Source organism: Protomyctophum parallelum (assembly GCF_964188405.1).
Source record: "Protomyctophum parallelum genome assembly, chromosome: 14".
Lineage (NCBI taxonomy): Eukaryota > Metazoa > Chordata > Actinopteri > Myctophiformes > Myctophidae > Protomyctophum > Protomyctophum parallelum.
Genome location: NC_139709.1, coordinates 23,963,579 through 23,991,054, shown reverse-complemented (window position 1 = coordinate 23,991,054; position 27,476 = coordinate 23,963,579). Strand labels below are relative to the sequence as shown.

Sequence of the window (27,476 nt, the reverse complement as noted above, 5' to 3'; positions counted from 1 at the left end):
ACTTGTTCACTGGAAATGGAAAAACAGTACATCATAGTCATACATAGAACTGAAAGTCTCAAACAGTCATTGTCATGTTAGTAGTGTAGTAATTGCATTTATGGGGAGATGAGTTGTTCAGTACCCCCCCTTGTGGCCGTGGGGGGTACTGCGCCCTGGGTGCGGTTGGATTATTATTTCATATAAATGGGTGATGTAAAAACTGTATCTGTACAGTAAATATGACAGTTGCGTCGGTAAAATGTAGCCTAGCCGGATTGTGGGAGCGTGCAGATTTATTTTGGCATGGAGAGATGTGTGCTAATAGTGTGGCTCGGTCGGCGATAGACCACGGACAAATAAACGGGTTTTTATTCACTAATGAATTCATTATTAATGTTATTGAAAAAATGGCTCCGTTAAGACCTCCATATAATTATGGTCCATACCCGTGTGAAAAGTGGGAGCGATTGGTGCTGGCAGTGAGGAGATACGGCGTTGTTTCTGACATTCATTCATTCATTCAGACATTCGGTTAATTATAGTATGATAATCAGAAATGAATCAAATATATTTGTGTCAGGCCACCCGCTTTGAATGCTGTCGACCCATAATCACCAATAGGTTACTCATCAAGACCATGCAATGGAGCCAGTATAGGCTCTACTGTGTTACGATGTGATGGGGTAAAGTAGACCTTTTAAGCAGTTACTCATAAAAGTGTGCCCCCTAGCTGTGCTCAAGCAAGGTCACAGAGTGACAGAAAGATTCCTATATAGTGTCTGAAAAAGGAGAGACACGTCAGAATTCTCCAGGACAGACAACCTCTCTGGCCTGCGCTTCAAGGGGCACCCCGATCAACGGACTGAATCTGATTCGTGATGTAACAGGTCGTATGTGCTTTCATATATTTCTTTGCTGTTCATATGCATATCACATGACCATTCAATTTGGGATAAGTATCCCGGGCAATCATTAAAATGCCAGATCTTGTGATTCCATGATTTACAGTAAGTGTACAGCCTGTTTATTGTACTATCAGATAACCCCCTCACTGTAATAACGCATCAGATGCGACTCAGAAGTAGGACCCAAAATGCAGAACAGACTGGTCAAAGGCAGGAGGTCAAATGCAGAGGGATTTATTCACCCATTTATTCGTTGGGAAACAGGGGCACAAAACTAACATAGGACTGGCTGGACAAAAACAGAAAAAGTACCAGATCTACAAGCTCAAAACGAGTTAGGCAAAAACACTGTATAGACTTTGGCAGGGTACAACAAAAAGTTACACAGAAAGGCAGGTGGGAAGACACGCAGACAAGCACACAGACAGACAGGCACAAACTGAGACAAACCAAGAGACAAACAAACTAACTGACAGACAGACAGACAGTAAAACAGGCAGACAAACATGCAGTCTGACACAACAGGTGGGTAAACGGATTCGGGGGACTAAAGCAGGGGTTTTCAACTGGTTTTGATCCAGGGACCACCATTCTGACTAGCAGCAGCCTGGGGACCACCACTGTTGTGTCGGGTGGGTTCATCGATCTACGATGGACCCACCCGACACAATAGTGGTGGGGCATTTATGCACCATGGGTTAAGATTGTTTTTGTTTTCTTTTTACTTGTTACTCACTAATCACACTATCACAGGCTACATTCATGAGCTGGACAAAAAAATATATGTTTCAAAGTATTTTATTATCAAAAGTCTTACTAAAGTGTTTTTTACTTGTACTAAGCAGGACTCAAAATAAGTCTCAAAATAATAATCCATTTCAGTTAATCACCCAAACACTGAAGACACATTTGACACTTGGTGCATTTGACAGTCACAGTAGGTTTGTTTCTGACAACCCCCCCCCACGCACACACACACACACACACACACACACACACACACACACAGAAACAGAATATATATTTTTATCTTATTCTATTTTAATAATCTTCTCTTTATTTTAACCAACCTACAACCTGCACTACATTTTACTAGGGCCTTATACAGTACCTTTCTAACATACAGAGGGAACTGTTCATTGTGTACCGTCACTTTAAAAGCGTAATGTATACATCATCGTACGATGGTGTCACGCACCAAAAATAGCCAATCTACAAGCTCACACCGGGGCTCCACCGGGCGCGTTGCGCCTCCGTCGTGTGCGTCAAAAAACGAACCGGCCAACCGGGGCAATTTTAATGCAGTCACGCACGCAACGCAACACAACGTGGGGCCGTGGGCAGTGGAGCCACCCTTCATTGATTAAAACGGGAACATTCCCTGACGGAGACGCGACGCTGACGGGCCCGGGAGATTTGACTTTCCCAAACGTATTATTATGAATTGAATGAATAATTTATGGCAACGTCTTACCGTGCTTGCCTTGGGCAGCAAGCACGGTAAGCATGCATGCGTTGGGTGGAAGAGCAGGATGGTTGTTCCGCTGGCAGCTGATGACTCCGTCAGCTTTTTTTTATTTTTTATTTGACACCTTGAGCACTTGACTTTTTGAAATGTTAGATTCGACTTAAGTTATTATTATTTACAAACAAGTAAAAAGAGTGCAAATACGTTTTATATTATATATTAGAAAGGTTAAAAAAAAGTAAAGAAAAAAAAGGCAAAAATATAACTTTTCTGAATGCCTGGCTGCGGACCACCAGCAGTACCTCCGCGGACCACCGGTTGAAAACTCCTGGACTAAAGGACTGAGGAGCAGACAAATGCACACGCATACTGGCATACAGACACGCAGACATACAAACCGGGAGACAGGTGGACAGACAAACTGGGAGAATAGTCAATAGGCTGGCTGGTGGATCAATCATGGGCATGGAACTCCAGAGCCAAACAGAGGGGGCTGTGGAGAGGCAACAGTCTGTGGAAGCCGAGGGTCAGAGACCCGGGGAACAAAAGGTCTGGCAGACTGGAAACTGGAGGGGGGGGGGGGGGGAGCTAGGTTCAGACTGATGGTCAGGGACGGAGACAGACATCTGGCGTGTGATAGGTGGCAATTCAGAATGTTCTGGAAGGGTGTCGGCAAAGAAGGCTGACCGGGCCTCAGGCAGGCTGTCTGCTGACGAGAGCGCAAGTGGCAGCAGAGGCGCATCTGTAGCACTAGACAGCAGCACAGCCTCAGTAGTGCTGAGCTGCGGCGGCGGAGGCTCTGCGGCACGGAGCTGCGGCAACGGCATCAGGGCATCGTGTGCCAGGGGCACTTTGGCGTCGCAGTGTAAGTCTGCAGCGCTGGGCGGCGGTGGCAGTATCTGGGCGGCGCTGTGCGCCAGCGGTGTCCACGTCTCAGTGTCGCTGGGTGGAATAGACGGGGATCTTGACCCTGCTCTGGAAATAGCTGAGCAGGTCCATCATGGGCTGGATCTTCTCAGGAGCAGGATGGGAGCATGCTGGTTGCAAGCTCATGATACCAAGCCTGACAGAGTGAGGAGCAGGCTGGGGAGCAGGGGTAACTGAGGTGGAGTGACGAAAGTCCTTTAGCCTCTCACGGACGATGTTAATGTGAGGTACAAAGTGGCTCACCCATGGCCGCTCCTGGAACCATTGCTGCTGGGTCGAAATCCTTTTTTCAAATTCAGCACACTGATCGGGAGTGAGGTGATGAGGGACGTCACAGCAGTGTCAAATTCATCCACCTTTCTCTGAAAGTCTCTGTTCTGCTGGGTCCATTTTTTGGCTTGAGTATACTGTCACGATGTGACTCAGAAGTAGGACCCAAAATGCAGAACAGACTGGTCAAAGGCAGGAGGAGGTCAAATGCAGAGGGATTTATTCACCCAAAACTCAGGATAAGGTAGTAAATCTACAAAGTAACTAGGTTACTAGGTAAAAAGGTTTTCAAATTTTTGTGAGTACAAGTAGCCTATGATATTTTAATCCGAGATGTAGTGGAGTAGAAGTAAAAGTATTGGAAATACTCAAGTAAAGTACAAATACCTCAAATTTTTACTTGATTACAGTAGTATTTTTCAGGAGCGCACGCACATGCATCGATTAAAAACAACACTTAAGTTCACACCTCAACAGTGTTTACAAAGGCTTTAGAGATGCATATCAATTGTCCATTGTGTGACCTGTATGTGACCTGTAGTATACTGCAGGCGTTAAGTGGCATGCGTGTGACGTCTTCAAGATGGCGTCCCACGACTGACCAGAGATGGATTCACCAATGCAACACTGTGGCCCCTTTTCCACCGGTTGGTTCCCAATGGGAACCGGTTCTGTTCTTTTTGGTTCTTAGTCCATGAGCCAGAGCTCCTAAAATTGGAACGTTAATTATGAATTGAGTGGGCAAAACCATACCTATATTAGATTGTTATGACCACGAAACTTCCCCAATTGAGTACTTACACGAAGACAATGATTTATTGTATTACAAATTTTACAATTTTTTTCAAATGTAGGAAAATATGCAAAACAATCGAAATATGAAAAAGCTACTACTGTGGAAGGGTTATCATGTAATAATTTACTTGTATTGATCCTATAAACAATTTAATATAGGTCTAGTTTTTCCCACCAATTTTGTAGCTCTGGCTCATGGACTAAGAACCAAACCAACCGGTGGAAAGGGGGTCTGTATGGGTCAATCCATTTGGTGCCATTTGTAGTCTCTCAGAGTTACAGTCCTGTAGGAATCGTTAAAGGAAACCATTGAAGAACCGGAATCGTTAAAATCCTAAAGGATCCCAACTCTAGTCAGTACTATGACATCAGGATCAGGGATCCATATATGGGCATTTGTGGATTTAGAGACATTGTTATAGATCCGCTGACACTGAGGGAGGGTGATGGGGGGGGGGGGGGGGGCACTGCACTCCCTCAATGAGGTTTCTTCTATTTTGGGGGTGCTAGCCCCTCCTATATACAGGTTTGTTGTTCCTTAAACAAACATTAAAAAGTTTGTTTTGTCCATATTTGTTTTGTCTGATAATTACGTCATAAGATATGTGTATATATAGCACCCCTCACTTCACACTGGTGTGATTTATTTCTATAAAGGAGGGTTTCCCTGTCGCCAACCTATTCGAAATGTACAAAAATAAAAGATCTACAAGTGTACAAGCTTGTAGATCAGCTATTGTTGCTAATCATCATATTATAACTTATTATAATTATTTAGGGCTTAAGTGGTTGTAGAGATGCAACCGATCCGATATTATATCGGGATCGGCCTCCGATCCAGCTTAATTAATGTATCGGAGATCGGATTTGACACCACCGATACACGCTCCGATACAGGAGGGGGACACGTGTTTAATGTTTACTACAGTCCGTCCTGCACAGACAGTGCAGTGAGTGAATCCAACCTCAAGTATGTACAGACTGCAAACAGTTTATAAAAAAAAGCCCCACTAAGGTGCAATATGCAAGAGAATGGAATCAATAATAATAATAATAATAATGGATTTTATTTATAATGCACTTTACATTCTATTGAACCTCAAAGTGCTACAATGAAATGAAAACAAAACAAAAATCAATAAAAGAAAAACATAACATATAGGCTAAGGCAGAGGGCAGTTAAAAACAAATTTATGAAAAAGCTTTACTAAAAAGGTGAGTTTTAAGTCCTCTCTTAAAAGTGTCCGTAGACTGTGGTGCTCTGAGTTGTTCCGGAAGAGCATTCCACAGGTCAGGGGCCACCGAACAAAAGGCCCGGTCGCCCATGGTTCGCAACTTGGTCATGACGGGTTTGAGGAGGTTGGTGTTCGAAGAGCGGAGGTTGCGTGATGATGACTGAAGGGATATGAGTTCTTTGAGGTAGGGGGGGGCGGTACCATGGATGCACTGATGTGTCAGCAGGGAAATCTTGTACTCGGTCCGGGATGCGATGGGGAGCCAGTGAAGTGATTTGAGGATGGGTGTGATGTGCTCTCTCTTACGCACCCTCATCAGGATCCTGGCAGCGCTGTTTTGTATGTATTGGAGCTTTCTGAGGCTCTTGCCAGGGATCCTGATGAGGAGTGCGTTGCAATAGTCCAGCCTGGAGGAGACAAAGGCATGGACGAGTTTTTCGGAGTCGGCAATGGTGAGTGAGGGGCGGAGTTTGGAGATGTTTCTGAGGTGGTAGAAGGAGGTTTTGTATATGTAGTTGATGTGGGATTCAAAGTTCAACTGAGGGTCCATTTTTACTCCGAGGTTTGTGACAGTTTGTGAGAGTGGGATGTCCTGTCCAGAGAAGCTGATGCTGGTTATGGGAGATGTGTGTAGCTGGTGGGGGGTGCCGATTTGGATGATGTCCGTTTTGTTGCTGTTGAGCTGCAGGAAGTTGGTTCTCATCCATGCATTGGTCTCCTCCAGGCAGGTTGTGAGGTTGGACAGGGGAGTTGGAGATGCTGCGGAGGGGCTGGTCTTGATGTAGAGCTGCGTGTCATCAGCATAGCAATGGAAGTTAATTCCATGCCTGCTGATGACACGGCCGAGGGGTAACAGGTAGAGAGTGAACAGGAGGGGGCCAAGGACGGATCCCTGGGGCACACCAGAGGTGACGGGTTGGGTTTGTGATTTACAGCCTCCCAGGGAGACATATTCTGACCGGTCAGAGATGTATGAAGTGAACCATTTGAGAGCAGTGTTATTGATACCGATGGAGTGGAGGCGGGTGAGAAGTATTTGATGGTCAATGGTGTCGAACGCAGCCGTGAGGTCCAGGAGGATCAGCAGAGAGGGGGAGCCTGCGTCTGCCGCCATCAGGAGGTCATTTGTGACCCTCACTAGTGCGGTTTCCGTGCTGTGGGCAGAACGGAAGCCTGATTGGAATTTTTCGCTGAGGTTATTGTGGTTAAGGTGGGTTTGGAGTTGGGTGGACACAATCTTCTCTAGAATCTTGGATAGGAATGGGAGGTTTGAGATGGGCCTGTAGTTGGACAGGTTGTCTGGGTCGAGGGAGGGTTTTTTAAGGAGAGGGGTGAGAATGGCGGTCTTTAGGGCTGATGGAATGTGGCCAGTTTGGAGGGAGAGGTTAATGATGTTGGTGATTAGAGGACTTATTGCACAGATGTTAGTTTTGACTAAGTTGGTGGGGAGGGGGTCCAGGGCGCAGGTAGAATCACTTACAGACTTAACAGTATTAAAAGAATAAAGTTTACCCGTCGTCGCACGGATCAGTCAAGTGTGGTGGAGCCTATCATATAGCTGCGTTCTGATGTCATTGATGAGATTGCTCTTGTAATCCATTCTTCTGCTATATAATAACTGCACACACGTGCCGTTTAGCGTGTGATTAAATATTTGTAACTTTATTATTGCCATTGAAAAAAAATGCTGTTGTGACGATGATGATGATGAAGAATAAGCGCGCGTCGTCGTCGCGGTTAAATCCGTCTTTATATAATTGGCTCAGTTATCAAACCATGACATTGTTGTCAGAAGCTCAAATATTGATTCAGATTGTAAGTTTAGTGCAATTCTTAAGACAAAGACAGAATTTGCTAACTATAGTAGCAACACAACTCTCCCCGAGTTCTGTCGGTAAGGCTCAAGGCTTTTGTCACATAATAGCGCAGCTGATTCCAGCCATAACATTAGGGGTAAAAAGGTACCACGTGTATATAGCAATAATAATAATTACTATTATTATTAGTATTATTATTATTATTAACCATAGTATTAATTAACAGGTTACATGCAGGCATCACTTTAGGGGTAAAAATGTACCTTTGCACATAATAATAATAATAATAAACCATAGTATTAATTAACAGGTTGCCATTTCCTTAAGGTTTACAGGTTAAACACTTCTTATTCTTATTTTTACAGGTTAAACACTTAACCATAAACATCCCCTTTGAATTTAAATGTAAGGCATTTGTACAATTAATAAATGGCTTATTGAAAGTTAATGCATTTTTTTGTATTTATTAGTTTTGCTATGTAGCCTACAGCAAATATCGGATCTGCAAATATCGGATATCGGGAAATTTCAAAATTAATATATCGGATCGGATCGGAATTGAAAAATCAGTATTGTTGCATCTTGTGGGCCTGTAAGCCTTTAGAGATTGCAGCACAGATGAAAGGCTATACGAATAAACTTGCCGTGACTTGACCCCATCGGTCCCTATCTTACCATTCACTTCTCAAAACTGGTTTAGTATGGGAATGCGACTCTTCAGATGCAACCTGATACAGGTTCTAAAAAGGATGCGGTGAGGAATGACAGGAAAGCAGAGAAGTAAGACGAGAGGCTGAAAGAGAAATAGAAGGGCAGAGCAAGGGGGATTAGGGCAATCACGCAGGCAATCACGCAGAGAGAGAGAGAGAGAGAGACAGAGAGAGACAGAGAGAGAGAATAGACTGGGAATGAGAAAGTACTCTAAAAAGCATGTGCTCAATGCACCAGAACCAGAAGTGGTTGACAACGCATCAGTCGTGTCTCTGAGACAAACCTGTAGTGTAAACAAACAAAGTTATTAACACAACACAACCTTTCCAATACTGGGGAGGTGAAAAGATAAAGATGTACAAAGGGACAGATAGGGGTGTGTGTGTGTGTGTGTGTGTGTGTGTGTGTGTGTGTGTGTGTGTGTGTGTGTGTGTGTGTGTGTGTGTGTGTGTGTGTGTGTGTGTGTGTGTGTGTGTGTGTGTGTGTGTGTGTGTGTGTGTGTGTGTGTGTGTGTGTGTGTGTGTGTGTGTGTGTGTGTGTGTGTGTGTGTGTGTGTGTGTGTGTGTGTGTGTGTGCGCGTGCGTGTGCACACGCTTGTATGATGAGGGCACAGGGAAACAAAGGTTAAAGAGGATAATCTTTGTTCTTGTACTTATTTTCCCCCCCTCAGTGCTCTAATCCATTCGTTATTTCCTCTGGTTGATATGGTACTTATGTTTAATGAATGTCATGATCCTATTTCTGTCACTGTCCCTAAAGACTGAAGCTGCCCTTCAAAGTGACCTGAACCTGGTCACTGCCCCACATACACACGCATGCACACACACATACAGTACACAAATACAGTACACGCTCAAACATACACACACACTATTACAAAATACAGATTTTCTAAGATGATAATCCACACTCTGTTCAGACTGAAATTAAATATGGCTTGTCATCCATAACCACCAGGTTTAGCACAACCTACTGACACACGACACACCAACAATACAATAGTGAAATGTAAAGCTTGGGTTGTGTACTGTAATGGCATCAAGAAGAGTATAAAGGTAGAATATCACTAGATGCTTTCTCTTTCCATGCTGAATTTGTCCAACATTTCAGTTCAAACCAAGGCCTTTATTGTTACATCTGATTAAAGATGAAGTATTAAAGAGAATATATTTATTTGTTTTTGTTTGACTCCGAGATATTGCAGCAATGTGAGAAAATAGGGGAGGAACGCAATGTAATAATAGGAATAACAGTAACAATAGTATACAAAAGCAGTTGCACTAATTTGTGTGTTGGGTGCTGTGTGCATTTGTCCTACCTCTAAATAGTATACTATTAAGAGTATTAGCATATGGTAATCTGTGTGATATCATTAAACCCGTCCTCCCTCTGTCCCCCCACACACACACACACACACACACACTCTCTCTCTCAACTTGAACTGCTAAGCTGTCATCTACTGTTGAATGTTGCCCTCTAGAGGACAAATGAAAATGTGCAGAATGGTTCCCTCCTTTTGATTTATTTTACAGCTACCACAAATATGTCCAAAAACAGCAGATCTACAAATGCACGGTGTAGATCGTGGTAGTGTTACATGTTGTGAGCTTGTAGATCTGCTGGAATGTGCATGGTTAAACCATTTTGACCTGAGATCAGATTCTAAAAATGTCTTCTACATCCTGACAGTTTTCTGAAAAAGCTACGTTTGCGCTATGAGCTTGTATATCTGCTATTTTTCAATAGCTAAAGCATGACATAATGCTAACACCAAAAGGGGTTCCCGCCCAAAATGGGTTAATGTGAGGGAGTCCCCAAGATATGACAAGTTTACCTAAGAATTATAACTCTGTCTGTTTCTAGAGGTGTGCATTGGCACTGCCCTCACTTCAATTCGATTACGATTCATCAGTCAATACAAGCAGTCAGATATACCGAATAACATATTTTATATAGAATTATATTATATATATAATATTATATACAGTATTATAATTTTATATTAGGCTTCGATTATCGATTGCCACGCTGCTGCATCGATGCAGAATCGAATCATGCAGAATCATTGCTGAATCGATTTATTTTTGACAGCACTATCTGTTTCCCTCTCTTGTCAGGTGTTTGCTTCCACTGTATAATAGATGTTGTTCCGGTGAAGAATGAAGATGGCTCGGTCATCATGTTCATACTCAACTTTGAGCTTCCCTCTGATCCCAGGCCAGTCGGCACTGGCTCTCCAGTCAGAGAGCTCAACCACATGCTGAGCATCCCCTGCCTAACCATGGGTAGGTTTATGCCCCATTCAGTTACTGTACACCTGCTGTACCATTAACATGGATTTCATATCCAGATGTAGTGTCCAGAATAAGATTTTATTCACATTACATTTAGCACCTGCCATTAACACATTATTAATGTTTCTAGTATAATCAGTGGTGCTTCAACTTTTTCATGTCAAGTACCCCCAAAATTATATGCATTTGGCCACCAAACTCCATCACTAAATATTTTGTTCCAGGGGGGACCAATACAATCTACAAGTTTAGTTTATAGTGCATCTCAAAGTGACATGCTATGGGCTTGTATATTTTTGAATAGCCAAATGTGTTTTAAGAACCAATGTGCTATATATATAGTGCTTTGGATAAATGCACGATATAAATGGTGCATTTACATAGCGCCTTTTATCCAAGGCGCTTTACATAGATTGTGCATTACATTCACACACACATTCATACGCCGATGGCGGAGGAAACCATGCAAGGCACCAACCAGCACATCAGGAGCAATTATGGGTTCAGTGTCTTGCTCAAGGACACTTCGACACTAACTCTGGGTGAGCCCGGGTTCGAACTGGCAACCTTGCGGTTACCATCCAGCCACTCTACCCCTGAGCCACCCCACCGATATAAATGCACCATTTACCATATATAATGGATTAAATTGCATTCATGGTATACACATTGAAATCAAATGTTAACTTACAGTATATCCTCAAAAAAGGTGAATGCACAGGAAATGGTGTTATTAGCGGCCATGCCCACAGAAAGCATTTGAACTGGAGCCCAAGTTAATAAATAAACGTACCATGCTTAGTAAGAATAACTCTGGACATGATATCCAAAGCCAAAATAGCTTTTTGTCATGGACACAGACCCATACTGTATATGGACTTTTCCGACACATTGTGTTTCTCTGATAACCCTCGGAAGTGGTATGGGTGATCAGGTGTTCAGGTGCATGAACCGATATTTATGCGTTTGTGTGCTATCCGATAACAAGTATTTTGACACCCAGAGTTTTGAATGTTTGCGAACGCAGTGAGCCACTTACTATGACAGCAAGGGCTGAATGTCTGTCTGTCTGTGTGTCTGTCCCGCTGTTACACCACCCGCCCGCCACCAGAGGGCGCAGCTGTAGCACACACACACACACACACACACACACACACACACACACACACACACAGGGCGCAGCTGTAGCACACACACACACACACACACACACAACCACACACACACGAGCTGCGTTCGCTTCCCGCGTTTGCGCGTCTTACTTGTATGTTGAATGGGATATACAGTATCTACAGTATTGCAGTACATTCGTCTCTCCTGCTGTGAATGTGGGTGGAGGCAGGGATGTAAATTAACGCCAATAATATTCCACCTCCCACCATGCACCATGTGCCCCCACCACCACCACCAAACAGTACACAGAGCTCACGGGAATTGTGTGACAGTCATGTCCAGTGAATAGAAGTAATTCAACATCTGATTGACTCTGGACTATCTCTACTTTTTCTTGAACAAAACAAAGTGAGACTAAATCTTTGTGTGTCTGTCGCGCAGCTCGCCGGAAACGCCTGCGTCTCCTCCTGTGTTCCCTGAGCTCCGGGGCAGAAGCCGAGGACTCGGAGCTGGGGTCTCCCCATGCCGCCCTGCCACCCTTGGGACACGAGTCGGTGGCCCTGGACAAACTCCTCTCCCTCCCTGAAAAACAGCGTATGGAGGCGGCCGGTGCCAGCTTGCTGTCGTGGGGTGAAGACGAGGAGGAGGTGGACGGGGAGGCAGGAGGGATGGGAGGAGAGGAAGGAAGCGAAACGGAAGGGCTGGTGACCAAGAGAGGGAGAGATGCTGTTGGAACCACCGGCCTGGTGGTGGATACCAGAGGAGAAAGAGTGGTAACGTGCAGGGGATTGGGGAGGGACTTACCGCCGCCCCCGGCCTCTGCTCCCCCAACCGTCGCCCTCCCCCTGTCCTTCTCACCCAGGTAGCGTTCTTACTTCTTACAACATGAACATAGCATTTTCTTGTTTTTAATTATTCTATTTAGAAAGTCAGAGGAGAGAGGGGAAACTACGTTTTGAAATGACAGAAATCGAAAAACTATTTATTAGCCCCGATGTTTGGTCATATTTCATACTGACTAATATTGGTACCTCCTCCTATGACTCACTGAAGCGAGTATGGGAGGAGGATATTGGGGTGACATTTGACCCAGAAGAGTGGATCTCCATCTGTAACAAGATATTTCCTAAATGTACTTCTATAAATATCCATGAATTTAATTTCAAATTATCTCACAGAACGTATTACACACCTCTCCGTCTTCATAATATGTTTCCCAACTCCTCAGAACTTTGCTTCAAGTGTCATAAGGAAGTAGGTACTATTATGCATGTCTTCTGGAAGTGTGATCTGATTCAGCAATACTGGAAGAAGGTCCATTTTCACACTCAGAAAGTCCTAGGCAAGGTTCTTAGTTTTACTCCCAGCCTATACTTTACATGATTACATCATGACAGTAGTTTGACTTTGGACCCTGACTCCACCCGTTTATTATGTTATTATTATATGTTGACATATCTTGCTAAAAATGTATTCTGTTATTGTGGTCCACCCCCCAAGTACCCTCAGTTAAAATGTGGCTATTTATTTTCTTTATTTTTCTTTTTTTACTTCTTTATTTTTCTTTCTCTCTGTTTTTATTTTTATTATTATCCTAGTCAACTATATATTATACTTAATGATATGGATTCTGTTTGTTCTGTTTGTTTTTTCCTTTCCACTTTTATTTTGAATGTTTTTATTTATTCTTCTGGTGCTGATTTGAATGTTGTCTATATTTGTTTTGGCTGACCCAATGTTGGGACAGAAGACACTTCATTTATGCACAACGTACTGTATGCTGTATATATAAAACATTATATATATAAAAATAAAAGTGGTATTCTTACAAATCTACTAAATATACACTTTCCAAAACACTTTTAAAAGTGGGATTACATTTAGGTGGATGGTGACTGGTTAAGTTTGATCAATAAGATGCATTAGAGCTAATACCCGAAGCAAGCCTACAGAATGCTAAATTCTCTCTGTGTTGTTCTTCTGTGCCTCCCTCAGCATATTCGATCTAAATAAAGATAAAAAATCAAGATGTAACAATAAAGCACAACCTTGAATAGATTTACCACTTCCCGTCCCTAAAAATAAGTAAATGACATGGTTGGTTGCAGAACAGGTCGGACACACACAAGTGTTGTACCTGACCATTACGTTTCTAACTAACTGCTCTCTTATGTCTCTGCTGCTACACTTTAAAGTTAATTTAGCTTTATGCTAGACAGTGGAATACCCATTTCTTTTGAGGTTTTCAGCGTTTTATTGGACACTTAATGAGACAGGAATGTCTGTTGTGGACAGTATGTAATGAGACGGTTCCCCTCAAAGCGCCCTCAAAAAATGTTTACATGTAATGTTTTCATATAATCTTTGAAATTCACATTTATGTATTTACCATAGTGGATTGAATTCAACTTCTTTTTACATATATATATTTGTTCTGCCTCTGTACTGAAGAGAATTTAAAGAGAATGAAGAAGAAGAGCACGGTTGTCCAATACACGGTAGCGCCGCCCCTGACAGGTCCTGTGACAGCTTTGGGGATGTAAGACATGCCTCCTCAGTGGATGACATCAAGAGGGAGAGGAGACTGCACACCAGACACAGCTGTACTGGTGAGGAGATGGAATGACAACATAGTAATCACATTAACCACTAGATACAGCACCTTGATTTTGGTACTTTCTATGTTGACATTACTCCTGGCATTTATCACTCAATGATTTAAAATGTGAAAGGATATCTTGTCTGTGTATTTCCGGGTTCTCGTTTTTAGCGTCAAGCTTCTCTGGAAAAATCTCTGGCGAATCAGGACAGACTGAACTTCTGACCTATCAGGAGGACATGTACCTCCCATCACATTTACTTAATATTGTGTGTAGGTTAAAATTATAATTGTGTCAATTGAATGCCAAATGAATGTACGTACCTCAGTTAAGAAATGTCTGAAATGAAGAGAATGTGGAACTTCTTCATAATCTATCTACATGCTATTGTATGCAATCCATGCTGTTTGTTTTTTCCTAATTTCTTAGTCAATGTTGTTGTGAAGCAATTTTGAATAATAGGAGAATTGTAAAAGATTTGGCAAGTGCAAAACATGCATGGTTATAGAAAATCTAAATGATTTATTCAGATAATGAATCAAGTCACTTTTTGTCTCTCTTATTTGCTCTCCTCTAATTCACTTCCTCTTCTGTTCTCCAGGTGTTTTATCAAGCAGTAGACACAACAGTTTGGCAATAGGGTCAACTACTGATCTACTACGCTGTCGAACCTTTAGCCAGGTAATAACAATGCACAGATGCATACATTCTCACTTAGTCACCTCTTGTGTGTGTGTGTGTGTGTGTGTGTGTGTGTGTGTGTGTGTGTGTGTGTGTGTGTGTGTGTGTGTGTGTGTGTGTGTGTGTGTCAGTCAGTATACTGTATATTATTGATTATTACCTGGGCATTAATCTTCAATCTTTTCCAAAAAGATGGGCAATGCATCCAACTTAAGTATATTGAGGTCAGACACCGTTACCATTCCTTCAATCCAGTATCTTTAACCCACAGAATATTTTGTTCTGTGACTCTGTAAACATCACATATCTCAAAAGAGAAGAGTCTCTATTTCATTGGGGGGGGGGAGCCGTAGATTAACTCACGGGTTACACTGAAAACACCAACTGACGTCTATAGACATAAATGGCGGTGAAGCGTAGCGCAGTAGATTAGTTCATGAGCTGTGTGTGTTCTGGATGATGTAGAGAGAGATGAAGGGCCTTGCAAACGGGGAGCGATAAAACCCGCCTATAGTTCATTTTCAATGAGGAAACATCACAAGCACAAGCGTATTTACATGAGCGCGGTCCCGTGAATTTGTTGAGCTTGTTATGTGCACACGCCCGCGACTGTTGCGCCCCTCTTCAACAGACCTGGAGGAGACCTGTGTTGATCCAGGCAACAACGCCTGCGTCCCTCGCTTCACGTTTGCAAGGCCCTTAATACCCATTTTTATCAAGAAGGAAATAGACCTGTGGTACTAGGACACAATAGTGTGGTGAGGGAAAACACAGCAGGTGCTGCTGACTGCCAAAGTATATACTGCTGTAGGGCTTAAATGGTTAAATATCAGATCTTTGGATGCGTAGGTGCTTCAGTCAACGCAGAACCTGCTGGACTCGAAAGAAGAATCCTACGTGGCCCTGCCCCCTGCTGGGGACATAGACATCCTGCCCTGTAAACTCATCGACAGAACACACCATGTCACCGACAGAGTCACACAGGTCTGTAAACTAACTCATCGACAGAACACACCATGTCACCGACAGAGTCACACAGGTCTGTAAACTAACTCATCGACAGAACACACCATGTCACCGACAGAGTCACACAGGTCTGTAAACTAACTCATCGACAGAACACACCATGTCACCGACAGAGTCACACAGGTCTGTAAACTAACTCATCGACAGAACACACCATGTCACCGACAGAGTCACACAGGTCTGTAAACTAACTCATCGACAGAACACTCCATGTCACCGACGGAGTCACACAGGTCTGTAAACTAACTCATCGACAGAACACTCCATGTCACCGACAGAGTCACACAGGTCTGTAAACTAACTCATCGACAGAACACTCCATGTCACCGACGGAGTCACACAGGTCTGTAAACTAACTCATCGACAGAACACTCCATGTCACCGACAGAGTCACACAGGTCTGTAAACTAACTCATCGACAGAACACTCCATGTCACCGACGGAGTCACACAGGTCTGTAAACTAACTCATCGACAGAACACACCATGTCACCGACAGAGTCACACAGGTCTGTAACCTCATAGACGGAACACACCCCTCCTATGCCCAGCTTTGTTTGTGTTTGGGTGTACCCCATAGCGATGATTTGATCGGCTGAGCACGGAATTGAGGATAAAATGTGAGGACAGAAAATTGAAGAGGCCACGAGTGATTAAATAAAATAGTGGAGTCCGCCCGATGTGAGAGAGATCCTCTATGGTGGAGAGCCAGCTACACAGTGATGCCCAGACAGAGCCCTGTCTCCCTTGACCCAACAACTTGATTGAGGGAATCAGAGCGGGTACGTTTGGGTGAGGCTGGCTGCATGCAGGTGGCATCATTTCGACCTGAGTGATGTACCTGCCATCATATATCTGCCCAAGGTGGGGGCGCTGTTGGCTGAGTCTGGCTCTGGCACTGGCATCACTGTGTCTGCTGCTGGCCCTGTAAAATCATATCTGATTGAAGTTTTTTATGCGAAACTGAAAAGGAGACACAGAACTGAAAGCAGAAGAAAGCAAACAGGCTATGAGCGGCTAGTATAAATAACACCTTCTAGGTGAAAACATTTCCACCTAAAAGGTGAAAGGGTGATCACCTAAATTGGTAGCATGCAGCTACCTCTAACTCTAACGTCAGGGAAAAACTCAAACACTGGCACTACACACACTTGGGTTAGATTGTTGATTGTTTCTGATGATGTCAATACCCTATCCTTGCTTCAAGACTACCGTAGCTAATGTAAGGAATAAGGATATATTTGTGCATGATGTTTCATGATCTGATGAAATCCCTTCGGCTGTGGCATAACTCACTCGATTATTTTTAAACCCCATCTCCCATTTGGTGAACCGAACAGGGAGCTATTTAGTGTACAAGGTCTCATGGTCCTTGAGAGTGGTCCTAGTAATGAGCTGTGGGGTTTACCCCTTCTGCTGTCTACTGGGACTAATGATATAATTAAATAAAGCCACCCTCTCAAGGAGACTGTGTGTGTGTGTGTGTGTGTGTGTGTGTGTGTGTGTGTGTGTGTGTGTGTGTGTGTGTGTGTGTGTGTTCTACAGTGTGTGTGCTCTACAGTATTTGTGCACGTGTTTACATGTGCCTTCATGCTTGCGTGAGTTAGTTTGTCCTTGTTGTGAGTGCAGGGGTGTGTACACAGTAGTGTACGGTCCTTGGACCTTCAGTGTGTCTCCTCTCTTTCATTGTCACCGTATGCTCTGTTATGTTCCCTGTGCGCCGCCCGTGTAGTAGAACACACACAGTGTGTAAACCAGGAAGCAAAGCATGTGAAGTACACACACGCAGAGAACGCAAGCACACTGTCAAATCTGAAGTATTGACCCATAAAAAAACCCACTACATTGCTAGCACCCCCACCACCATCCCCATTCATTCATTCATTCATTCAGCATTCAACCCACTCAACTCCTTCGTTTCCATTTGCTAACAAGTTTACATACAGTATATGCCCTCAGTCTAAATGGTGCACTTGTGTGGAATGTATGATAATCTGTATTTTGATTTACTAGAGCTGGCCTACTTGGAACGATGCTAGTTGGAAATGCATGCCCCACCCAGTTATTATGTCTGTGTACCTTGACTCCTTTTTATGCCCATATGGAGTTATTTGGCCTAAATATTGTCCAGAGTCCGGACAGAGGCTTTTGTGCTGGTTCTAGACAACCGGCAATCCAACGGACTTGGCACCCGACACTGTCCTCCCTGTGGTGCTGTGGAACGCGTGTGTAAAATTTGAAGTCGGTGGGGCAAACGGTGTCTAACTGAAATTATGTACAAGCTTGCAGCGTGGCACGAAGTGACGCGCTGTATATTTAATATTTTTGAATTACCAACTCAAAACAATCTAAAATGACACATGCTTTCCAATTAAGCAGGAAAGCATCCCGTTTAATTCAAACCTCCATTTTATTTTACACTTACAGGGTGAATGAACACTGACACTTTATTGAGCATATTGTAGAGTTGCCACTGTACTGTAGACGTTCTTGAGCATATTGTAGAGGTGAAACAGGAGGGAAGCGCTGGTGCAAGTTCATCCCAGGTCAGTTAAGGCTCTGTGTGGGGCCGGAGATGGAGATCTGAGACAATTATTTTGGACCATATCCAATAATTCTCTAAAGAGTCTGTGTCTAACTTTCCTATCTGCAATATATTGTGCACTGCGCAGTAAGTAGCATAGCATTGCTGTCCAACAAAATGCTTTGAATTATGTGACAAAGTCTCAGTGGATTTAACAAATTACACGTATTAACAAGGGTTAATCACTAAATAATCAACTACATTTGATCTATTCAACAGGTTCTGTTTCCCTTTTATTTGAAAAGTAACGGTTTTGGACAAACAAGGTTCTACCTAGTGAAAAATATACACTAAAAGACATACAGTAAAGACAATATAAATTAATCAAATGCCAACAACTATAATACATTTTGGTACAAACAAGTGCAGTATACCAAATAGGTTGATGCTGACTTTCAACATGTTTTCAATTATACACTGTCAAAGATGGTATTAGTTCCTGACTGTGTGGTCAGAGGCCTGAGGACCATTGTTGTACAGGACAACCTTACTGAACATTTAATCCTCACCACAAAGCAGTGCTGGAAAGTAACCAAGTACATTTCCATAAGTACTGTTCTTAAGTACAATTTTGAGGTATTTGCACATTACTTAAGTATTTCCAATATTCAACACTTTTTACTACATCTCGGATCCAAATATCATACTTTTTACTCGTTACTAGTTACCATTTTGGCTATTTGATTAATAGACAATCTACAAGCTCACAATGTGTCATGACGTGACACATTGTGAGCCTGTTCTGCTATTTTCAAAATAATTTTGATACATTTGAAAACTTGAAATGGGACATCCTACTTTAACTTTTTGTACTTTAAGTAAGTTTTGAAGTCAACAATGTTGTACTTTTACTCAAGTACATTTTGAATTCCAGACTTTTACTATTATATTTCTATAATCCAGCATTGATACTTTTACTTAAGTAAACATTTCCCACCACTGCCACAAAGCAAGGTGGGCCGCTGTGATGGATGAGCGTTGGTTACTGTGCTGATGACATAATCTGTCAGCGCTGTTGGACAGGGATGATAACAGAGGCTAGGGTGTTTGTACTGTAGCCACAAATACTGTGCCGACTGCAACTGTATCACATCACCACGGGATGTTTAAAATTAGGGTTAGGCCAGGTCAGGTTGGTTGACCTGCAATGTTCGGAATTCGCCAATCTGGATGGAATATGAAAAGCCCGACAGATCGGTCTTGATCACTTGACTACTATTATAGAGTAATTTAAAAAAAGGTTTTACATATTATCCTGGTGACGCTAAAGGCAGATGTGGAAAAGGTGTTTTCTTGATCAGATCGGTGACTGTTATTGATTTGAAAATGTTCAAGTGGCATTTCTTTCTCGGCCTAAAAAAATTCTCGGCCTAAAAAATTTCTGGGAAATTGCACGCTGTGACGCTGTGTTCATGATTTGAGAGGCATTTTGTTCATAACGGAGCACTTTGAAAGCCAATCCTAGCCAATCAGAATTGAGCAAAGATCGGCCTTCTGGTGGCGCTATATCAAGCATACAGACGGACAGACAGACTGGCAGACAGACAAAACATAGTCTCGGCCATGCCTTCCTGGCCTGGTGGAGACAATTACAAATACTTAATACAGAAAATAGGCGATGCACCACATTGTGAGCTTGTAGATCTGCTATTTTCAATTATTTGATTACTCGAAAAAGTAATCGATAGAATAATTGAAAAATCAATACTCCATAGTTTGCAGCTGTACTTTTATTATTATTATTATTAAATCCACATTCTCATTCACATGATTCACTCATCCAATCACACACTCATTCATCTTCATACCGGCTATTTAAACTGGAAGTTTGCATTGCTCTTCCCGCTTGCTTGCTGCTGCACACACTGATTCTGCTGCGCCCCAGCTACCACCCTCCTCCACCCCAGCTACCACCTGTCGTTTTGGATCTGCTGTTTAGGTACGGGGGATTCGGAGTACTATATGGTTGGGACTGATGCGTTTGATCATAGTACCTAAAAAGCAGATCCAATTCATCGCCAAACCATAATAAATGTATTGCTCATTCTATGTTCAATGACTGAAGTGCTTTTGTTTGAAATGTACCCATTCTGCATACTGTGAAATAAAAATGATCAATCAATCAATCAATACAAGTAAGCGTGTTCTCCTCCCGTGGCTTGGGTAATGATGATGTGTGTGTGTGTGTGTGTGTGTGTGTGTGTGTGTGTGTGTATTCAGGGGTGGGGGGGGGGGGGGGGGGGGTCAGGGATTCCCTGCAGGCCCCTGGGGTACCATTTACTAGAGTGCTGCTCCCATTCCATCAACACACACTATGCGGACAGCACGACACACATTACTTATCTGCTCCTTTCCGCCTCCTTCCTCTCTTCTTTCCACTCCTCTCTGCTTTGCATCCTTTATTACCCTATTGATGTCATTATTAGTAGGGACAGTGTGTGTGTGTGTGTGTGTGTGTGTGTGTGTGTGTGTGTGTGTGTGTGTGTGTGTGTGTGTCTCTCTCCGGTAACATCCATCTTTAGGCACAGTCAACCTTAATTACATCGGACTGATAAATCACACACACACACACACACACACACACACACGCACGCACGCACGCACGCGCGCGCGCACACATGCACACACACTACACAGTGTGCCTGTAAATTTATGAGCAGTGTGTTGCTCTTTACTCTTAGCTAGCCAGAAGGGTGATGACTCCGTTGATAGATAGATACTTTAGAGAGGTGGAGCGTTTCATACTATATTTCTTTCTGCAATTGCAGTTCAGGCACCTGGCTCCCCCTCTTCTACTGAGAACATTTAGGGAGGATTCAACTGGCTCCCCCTCTTCTACTGAGACCATTTAGGGAGGATTCAACTGGCTCCTACTAAGAACATTTAGGGAGGATTCAACTGGCTCCTACTGACAACATTTAGGGAGGATTCAATTATAGTCCAGTGGTTCCCAAGCTTTTTAACCTGATCTACAAGCTCACAAGGCGGCACAAAGCATAAACGTTTTCTAATTTATGGAATTTCTTAGATTTTTATTTTATTTCTTCATGAAATTACTGGAAAAAATGAATTTGTTTTTAATCATGATTTTTATTATTTTTGGGGAATGTTTTTTGAAAAAGTTTTGAAATGATAAGAATTGCAAACAAAATGTAGGAAACAAAAAATAAAGGGACCAATAAGAATGTGTCCGCGACCCACATATGGGTCCCGACCCAGTGTTGGGAATAGTGAAATATCAATCTTCTAAAATTACTTTTATGTCCAAAACGTCCTTTTTTGAGGGGTGCTACAGTGCTGTACAGTATGTCCAGCTTTGAGGGTTTGTGTAAACACAAACATTGAAGACAAAAGCGAGGACGCAAATTACGATTGGCCAGAATGAGGTGATGAATGCTGACGTATGATGATACTGTAAGAGCGCCCCTCACACACGGATGTGATGTATTATTACTAGAGCGGTGGCTGTTGGGCACTGGCCTACTTGGAACGATGCAAGTTGCACACCCCACCCCGTTATTATGTCCGTGTCCCTTTAATGCCCATATATGGAGATGTATCTGTCCCCTTTTATGCCCATACCTGTATATGGAGTTCTTGTAACAATGGAAGTGGGAGATCCACCCCCATCCTATGCAATACCCGTTGTCAATATATGGAGATTTCTGTATCTGTCTCTCTGTGTCCCTTTATTCCTAGTTCTCTGTCCCGTTGTACCTGTGTCAGAGTACCCATTCCACCCATCTGTCTGTGTCCCTTTATTCCTAGTTCTCTGTCCCGTTGTACCTGTGTCAGAGTACCCATTCCACCCATCTGTCTGTGTCCCTTTATTCCTAGTTCTCTGTCCCGTTGTACCTGTGTCAGAGTACCCATTCCACCCATCTGTCAGTGTCCCTTTTATGCCCATATATGGAGATGTCTGTATCTGTATCTTTGTGTCCCTTTATTCCTATATTTGAAGTTCTGTGTCAGGCATGCCCAAATATGGAGTATTGTGATGTCAAAACAGGCCAACATGCCCAAATATGGAGCATGGGCAGGGGCCCTGTACAGAGCCCGGGCAGAGGCCTTTTGTGGCGGTTCTGGACAACCGTGGGTCCGACCGACTCGACACCGGTCACTGCACTCCCCATGGGGGCTTTTGAAGTTGGTGGGGCGAACGGTTCTTGAGTTACGTGCATTCCAGCCGTACACACGTACCTCAGACAGACAGAAATAAATAGAGTTGTGGAAATAGCTAATCTACTGCCACTGTGCCCACAAACGCATGTCCAAGAGGAAAACAATCTAAACATTATATACTAACGTCAGCATCGGGCAGATTAACACACACAAGCGTTATTAGTTGGGTTTTCTTAATGAAGTGCCTCTGAATTGTAACGGTGTGTTTATGTCAGTCAGTGATGCGATCCGTTGTTATTCAGCCACCACCGCACCATACGCACGGACTGGACATGACTGACATGACATGACTGACATGGCATGACTGACATGGCATGACTGACATGACATGACATGACTGGACATGAGCCCTTCGGCTCATGTAGCCCTCATTGTAACTATAAATATTGTTCCCGCAGAACAATGTGGGGTCACTGCAATCCAAAAGATTGTAGGCCTTCCTATAAATCAGTCGAGGTCCCCCAAAAAATATAATACAGTATGTTCTGCTCCATTCTCAACATCTTTTGGTTTCCAAAAACAGTAATTTATTGTAAGTAAACAAAAACAGCACAAAGCTGTTTAATGTGCGCTTATTTAAATTTAGTTAAATTTGCTTTGATGTGAAAATAGTTATCATATCTGATATCTTCAGAAGAAGACATTGCACATTGCAAGAGACATTTGGACTAATGATTTGTAAGACCTGTTGTTTGTATTGTAGGTATACTATGCCAAAATGCAGTTTTCTATGCATTTAAGGGCTATTGAAGGGTTTGACCCAAAAAACAACAAATAATAATACCCATCCGTTACTACATGTGAAGGGCACAATACTGGGTTTAAAAACACAGCTGAAACATGAAGTGGAGTCTGTGAAATCCCGCAATTTCCTTCTTCCCATTGCGCTGCAACGTAACTAGGGAAATTCTAGTACCTTATAGTGGCGGTCGGTTAGAATATTTACTGTACAGTAAATAGTACTGTACTTTAAGTATAGACATGCAGGGGTCATACAGACGGACAGTTTTTTAAAGCCACCATAAAGTACCATAAAGCACCATAAAGTATTTTATTTAAATATCAGCATCACATCACTGGGTGTGAGTGAAACGAATGCAGATGAGCCTATAGGACACCCATTTCCCCCTGTGTGTACTGTAGATATATTCATTGAAGGACAGTGTAGAGTTGAAGCAGGATATTTTTATTATAGGGCAGAGAGAGGGGTACATTCAGCAGGCTATTTGTACTGTAGGGCATGTACCCTGGTGGGTGTATGTGATTAATGAGAGCAAAACTTGGTGCCCATGTAGTTCATCTGTTGCATCCAGCAGCAATTTTGACGACAGTATGGTTGATATCCAGGGAAAGAAACCATTATGATAGCATTGATATCACAAACTGTTTTTTTTTTTAAACCTTTTTATATAACCTTTTTATATATTTGAATACTGTACAAACTGTACAGAACCCCAAGAGATGTTCCCGTCCAGAAGGGTTAGAACACCTAAAGGGGTTCCCGCCCAGAATGGGTTTTTAAACAAGAACATCTTGAACATGAAGAGAAGATGCTCCGTGAATCCAGGCTCACTGAAACTGACGCATCATTTTTTTTTGCCAGCAGAGCCGACAGAGGCCTTCTTGGTGCCTCGTACTTTCTTCATTCTGTTCTTATGCTCCTTGCGCTGTTTCCTGGAGGTCTTCTTCTTCTCATAGAGACCATGACTGGCTAGTCTGTGTTTGGGCTCGTTCTTCTTGGCGTAGTCTAGGGAGTCGTACACCATGGCGAAGCCTGTCGTCTTGCCACCACCGAATTGGGTCCTGAAGCCGAAGACGAACACAACGTCAGGAGTCGTCTTGTACACCTTGGCAAGCTTCTCCCGGATCTCAACCTTGGGGACTGTTGCCTTGCCTGGATGGAGGACATCGACGACCATCTGCTTCCTCTGAAGCAGCCGGTTTGTCATGAAACGCCGGGTCCTGACCGTCACTGCGTTGGCCATGCTCAGGGGTGAAGAAAAGCAAGAGCAAAAGTCTCGTGCACACTCTCACTTCCTTATTCTACAATACGCTAATACTTGTTCACATTGTCAGATATACTTTCCTGGATTGTCATGGATTGTCCAAATTTGGTTATGATGACGTCACCGGCTAAAGTCTTTCAGAGCCACGCCATATAAGGAAATTAATGGTGGCCGAATCGGCTGAAACCTTCCCCAAATATGGAGTCATATACGACTGGCCACAAGTCCCAGATCCATATGAAGCTTTAGCGTTAGTTTTGGACCCAGTCTTCTTACTGTAGGTTTTTGGCATTTAAGTGTGGCAATGCAACTACAAATAGAGTTAAATGTGTTGCCAAATGTTATGTACACGATGTATTGACTCTTGTACTTTTTATTGCACTTCTCTGCTTCTCTATTCATCTGTCCTGACAGATTTTCTCTGTCAGCTCTGCCAAATTCAACAGTGTGGAAACTGAATGATATTGTGATGTATATTATTATTAATGTACTCTTTTGAGTATAATCTATTTAGCAGAGAATCTCTTAGCATTTTATATGTAATTGTTTTTCCCACCCAGTGGATTGTTTTAGTCGTATTTTGACTATGTATATCCCAAGACTTTTCGCCTTTCTTCTTCATCTTCTCCTCCTTGATCAGGTGATGGAGGAATAAGTGAGGGGATTAATGTTGTACTGCACTGAATTTAATTACTGATTGATTACTGGATCCGTCATCTCTGTTATCATCTCTGTTCTTTCTCTGTCTGTGTCTGTGACTCGTCCTCGCACTCGGAGGCAGAAGGGACAAGGTCAAAGATAATGAGGTTATTGTGGAAACAGTGCAGGTGACTGTTTCACACACTGCTCCTGTCCCTGACAAAAGTGTGTGTGTGTGTGTGTGTGTGTGTGTGTGTGTGTGTGTGTGTGTGTGTGTGTGTGTGTGTGTGTGTGTGTGTGTGTGTGTGTGTGTGTGTGTGTGTGTGTGTGTGTGTGTGTGTGTGTGTGTGTGTGTGTGTGTGTGTGTGTGTGTGTGTGTGTGTGTGTGTGTGCGCGTGTGTGCGTGTGCGTGGTGAGTGTTGATTGGGCTAATGGTTATCTATAATTAGGATGTCACAGCTCGAGGCTTCTCACTGGATCCTAACCAAAAAATCCTGATATTTTTACACCGGTGTCGTCACATGATCCATGTCCGACCGTCAGTAGAAGACACCGAGTTTCGCTTACAAACTCCACTTTGGTAACTACAGTATGCAGTATACAAACGGATAAATGAACACAGAGGGTTTTGCTGACACTAATGATAAATATGAGTTGTGGCTCAGCTAATAATAAAGATATGTGATGTAGAGGATGTTGACCTTTTGAGCTACATACAACTACACACACACACACACACACACGTCAACATTGAAACCATGCAATGTACCTACCTTATTAGGAGCAGTTAGGGGTTCAGTGTGTTGCTCATGGACAATTTGACACAATGCCAGGAGGATTCGGGGAATCGAACCGGGAACCTTAAGGTTTCCAGACGGCCGCTCTACCTCACTGCCTCTGTGTGTGACTGCAGAGAGAATTATGTACAACAATGAAAACAGACCCAGGCCACAACCATATTTTCAAACCCACTATACCTGGTTGTGAATATAATTTATATTTAGTGAAGCGTGCTCATATAAAGTGCAGAGTCACTGGTTTAATCCTCAAATCTGTCCAGGTAAAATAAATGAGAAACACCCCATGAATAACCACCATCAACGTGTCATTGACCAAAGCACTTAACCCCCAAATGCTTCACTGAAGCTGTATATTGGCAGAATTTGGCACTGGCCAGCAGTAGAAGACTGTAGCTATACACGGGAGAGCTCCCAGCAGTGAATAATGTCTGTGATGCAGGGCTTGGAACCCCTGCAACATCCATGCTCATTTAGCTTCCCCCGAATATATACAGGTTCAGCAAATAATAGCCGACCGCCAACAATGCTTGTCAGAGGCCCTTATTGTAAAATAACAATGACCGGTGGCTACAGACATAGCTTGGAGTGGCTAGCCTGCCGAATGTGCTGCTGTTGGAAAGCCCTTCAAAATGTGTGATTTCTTCTCCGGATCGACGAGAACTATACCTGGGATGTTGGCTACCACTTTTTGGGGTTGTAACACAATCGTAACATTAGTTCAGTCAGCATTCAATTCGCAGTTATGGCATTGGAATGGGTTTGTTTTGGGCGAAATACATCTGATTAGGAGCAACATATTCCCCCGGTAAATAAAAGCAGACTGACTGTATGCATGTGGCGTATGGGAGGAGGTGGGTGAATAATGCATAAAAACTGATGACACATGATGGAAGCTGCCTGATGGAAATTTAACTGGAGTTGTATGTACTTGACTGTTAGGATTTAGAAGTAATTTATTTTAGAATCAGGTCTCAGGTCTAAATGGGTTAAGCCAGGTATAGTTTCTTGACTGAACTTGTTTGCTCATAAACAGAGCTCTTCGTCAGGGATTCTCAACATTTTTAATTTCAAGGACCACCAGACCAGTTTAATAGGCATTAGGCCCCAGACCCCCATGTTATACGATTTGTTATCTCTGGGATCCCAATCTACACTGTAAACTCATTAGTAAGAGAGAGAGTGTTCAAATTGATTTGTACACTCAGGTGCTATTTACACGAGGATGGTGTTCATATAAAACGTCAAAATAAAGTATCGTTTGCTGCTGTCATTTAGACGAGAACCGTGTTCTCAGGAGGTGAAAACGCAACAAAGTGAAACCGCCTCCCAGAGTGGAAATCTTTAGAACACCGTTTCCTATGGTCTCCATATAAACAGGCAAAACTGTGAATCCACAAAACTTATGGCATCATGGCTCACGTTGGCTCACAGCGCATATGTTT

The 27,476-nt window shown here is 43.0% G+C and overlaps 2 protein-coding genes across 2 annotated transcripts in view; one reads left to right on the top strand and one right to left on the bottom strand.

Moving 5' to 3' along the window:
• Positions 1–27,476, top strand: part of LOC310871195 (voltage-gated inwardly rectifying potassium channel KCNH6-like) — a gene marked incomplete at both ends in the record, with an annotated part of 89,485 nt that overhangs the window by 30,861 nt on the left and 31,148 nt on the right. The window contains 5 exons of the mRNA XM_083782684.1: positions 10,228–10,395; positions 11,959–12,379; positions 13,969–14,126; positions 14,719–14,798; positions 15,648–15,782. Coding sequence (XP_083638810.1) covers positions 10,228–10,395; positions 11,959–12,379; positions 13,969–14,126; positions 14,719–14,798; positions 15,648–15,782 — 962 coding nt within the window. The remainder of the gene's footprint in view (positions 1–10,227; positions 10,396–11,958; positions 12,380–13,968; positions 14,127–14,718; positions 14,799–15,647; positions 15,783–27,476) is intronic.
• Positions 24,145–24,574, bottom strand: LOC310870315 (small ribosomal subunit protein eS24-like; the record flags this gene model as incomplete). The annotated part of the gene is made up of 1 exon (XM_083781493.1): positions 24,145–24,574. The coding sequence occupies one exon, from the start codon at positions 24,572–24,574 to the stop codon at positions 24,176–24,178; it is 399 nt and encodes a 132-aa protein (XP_083637619.1). The 3' UTR covers positions 24,145–24,175.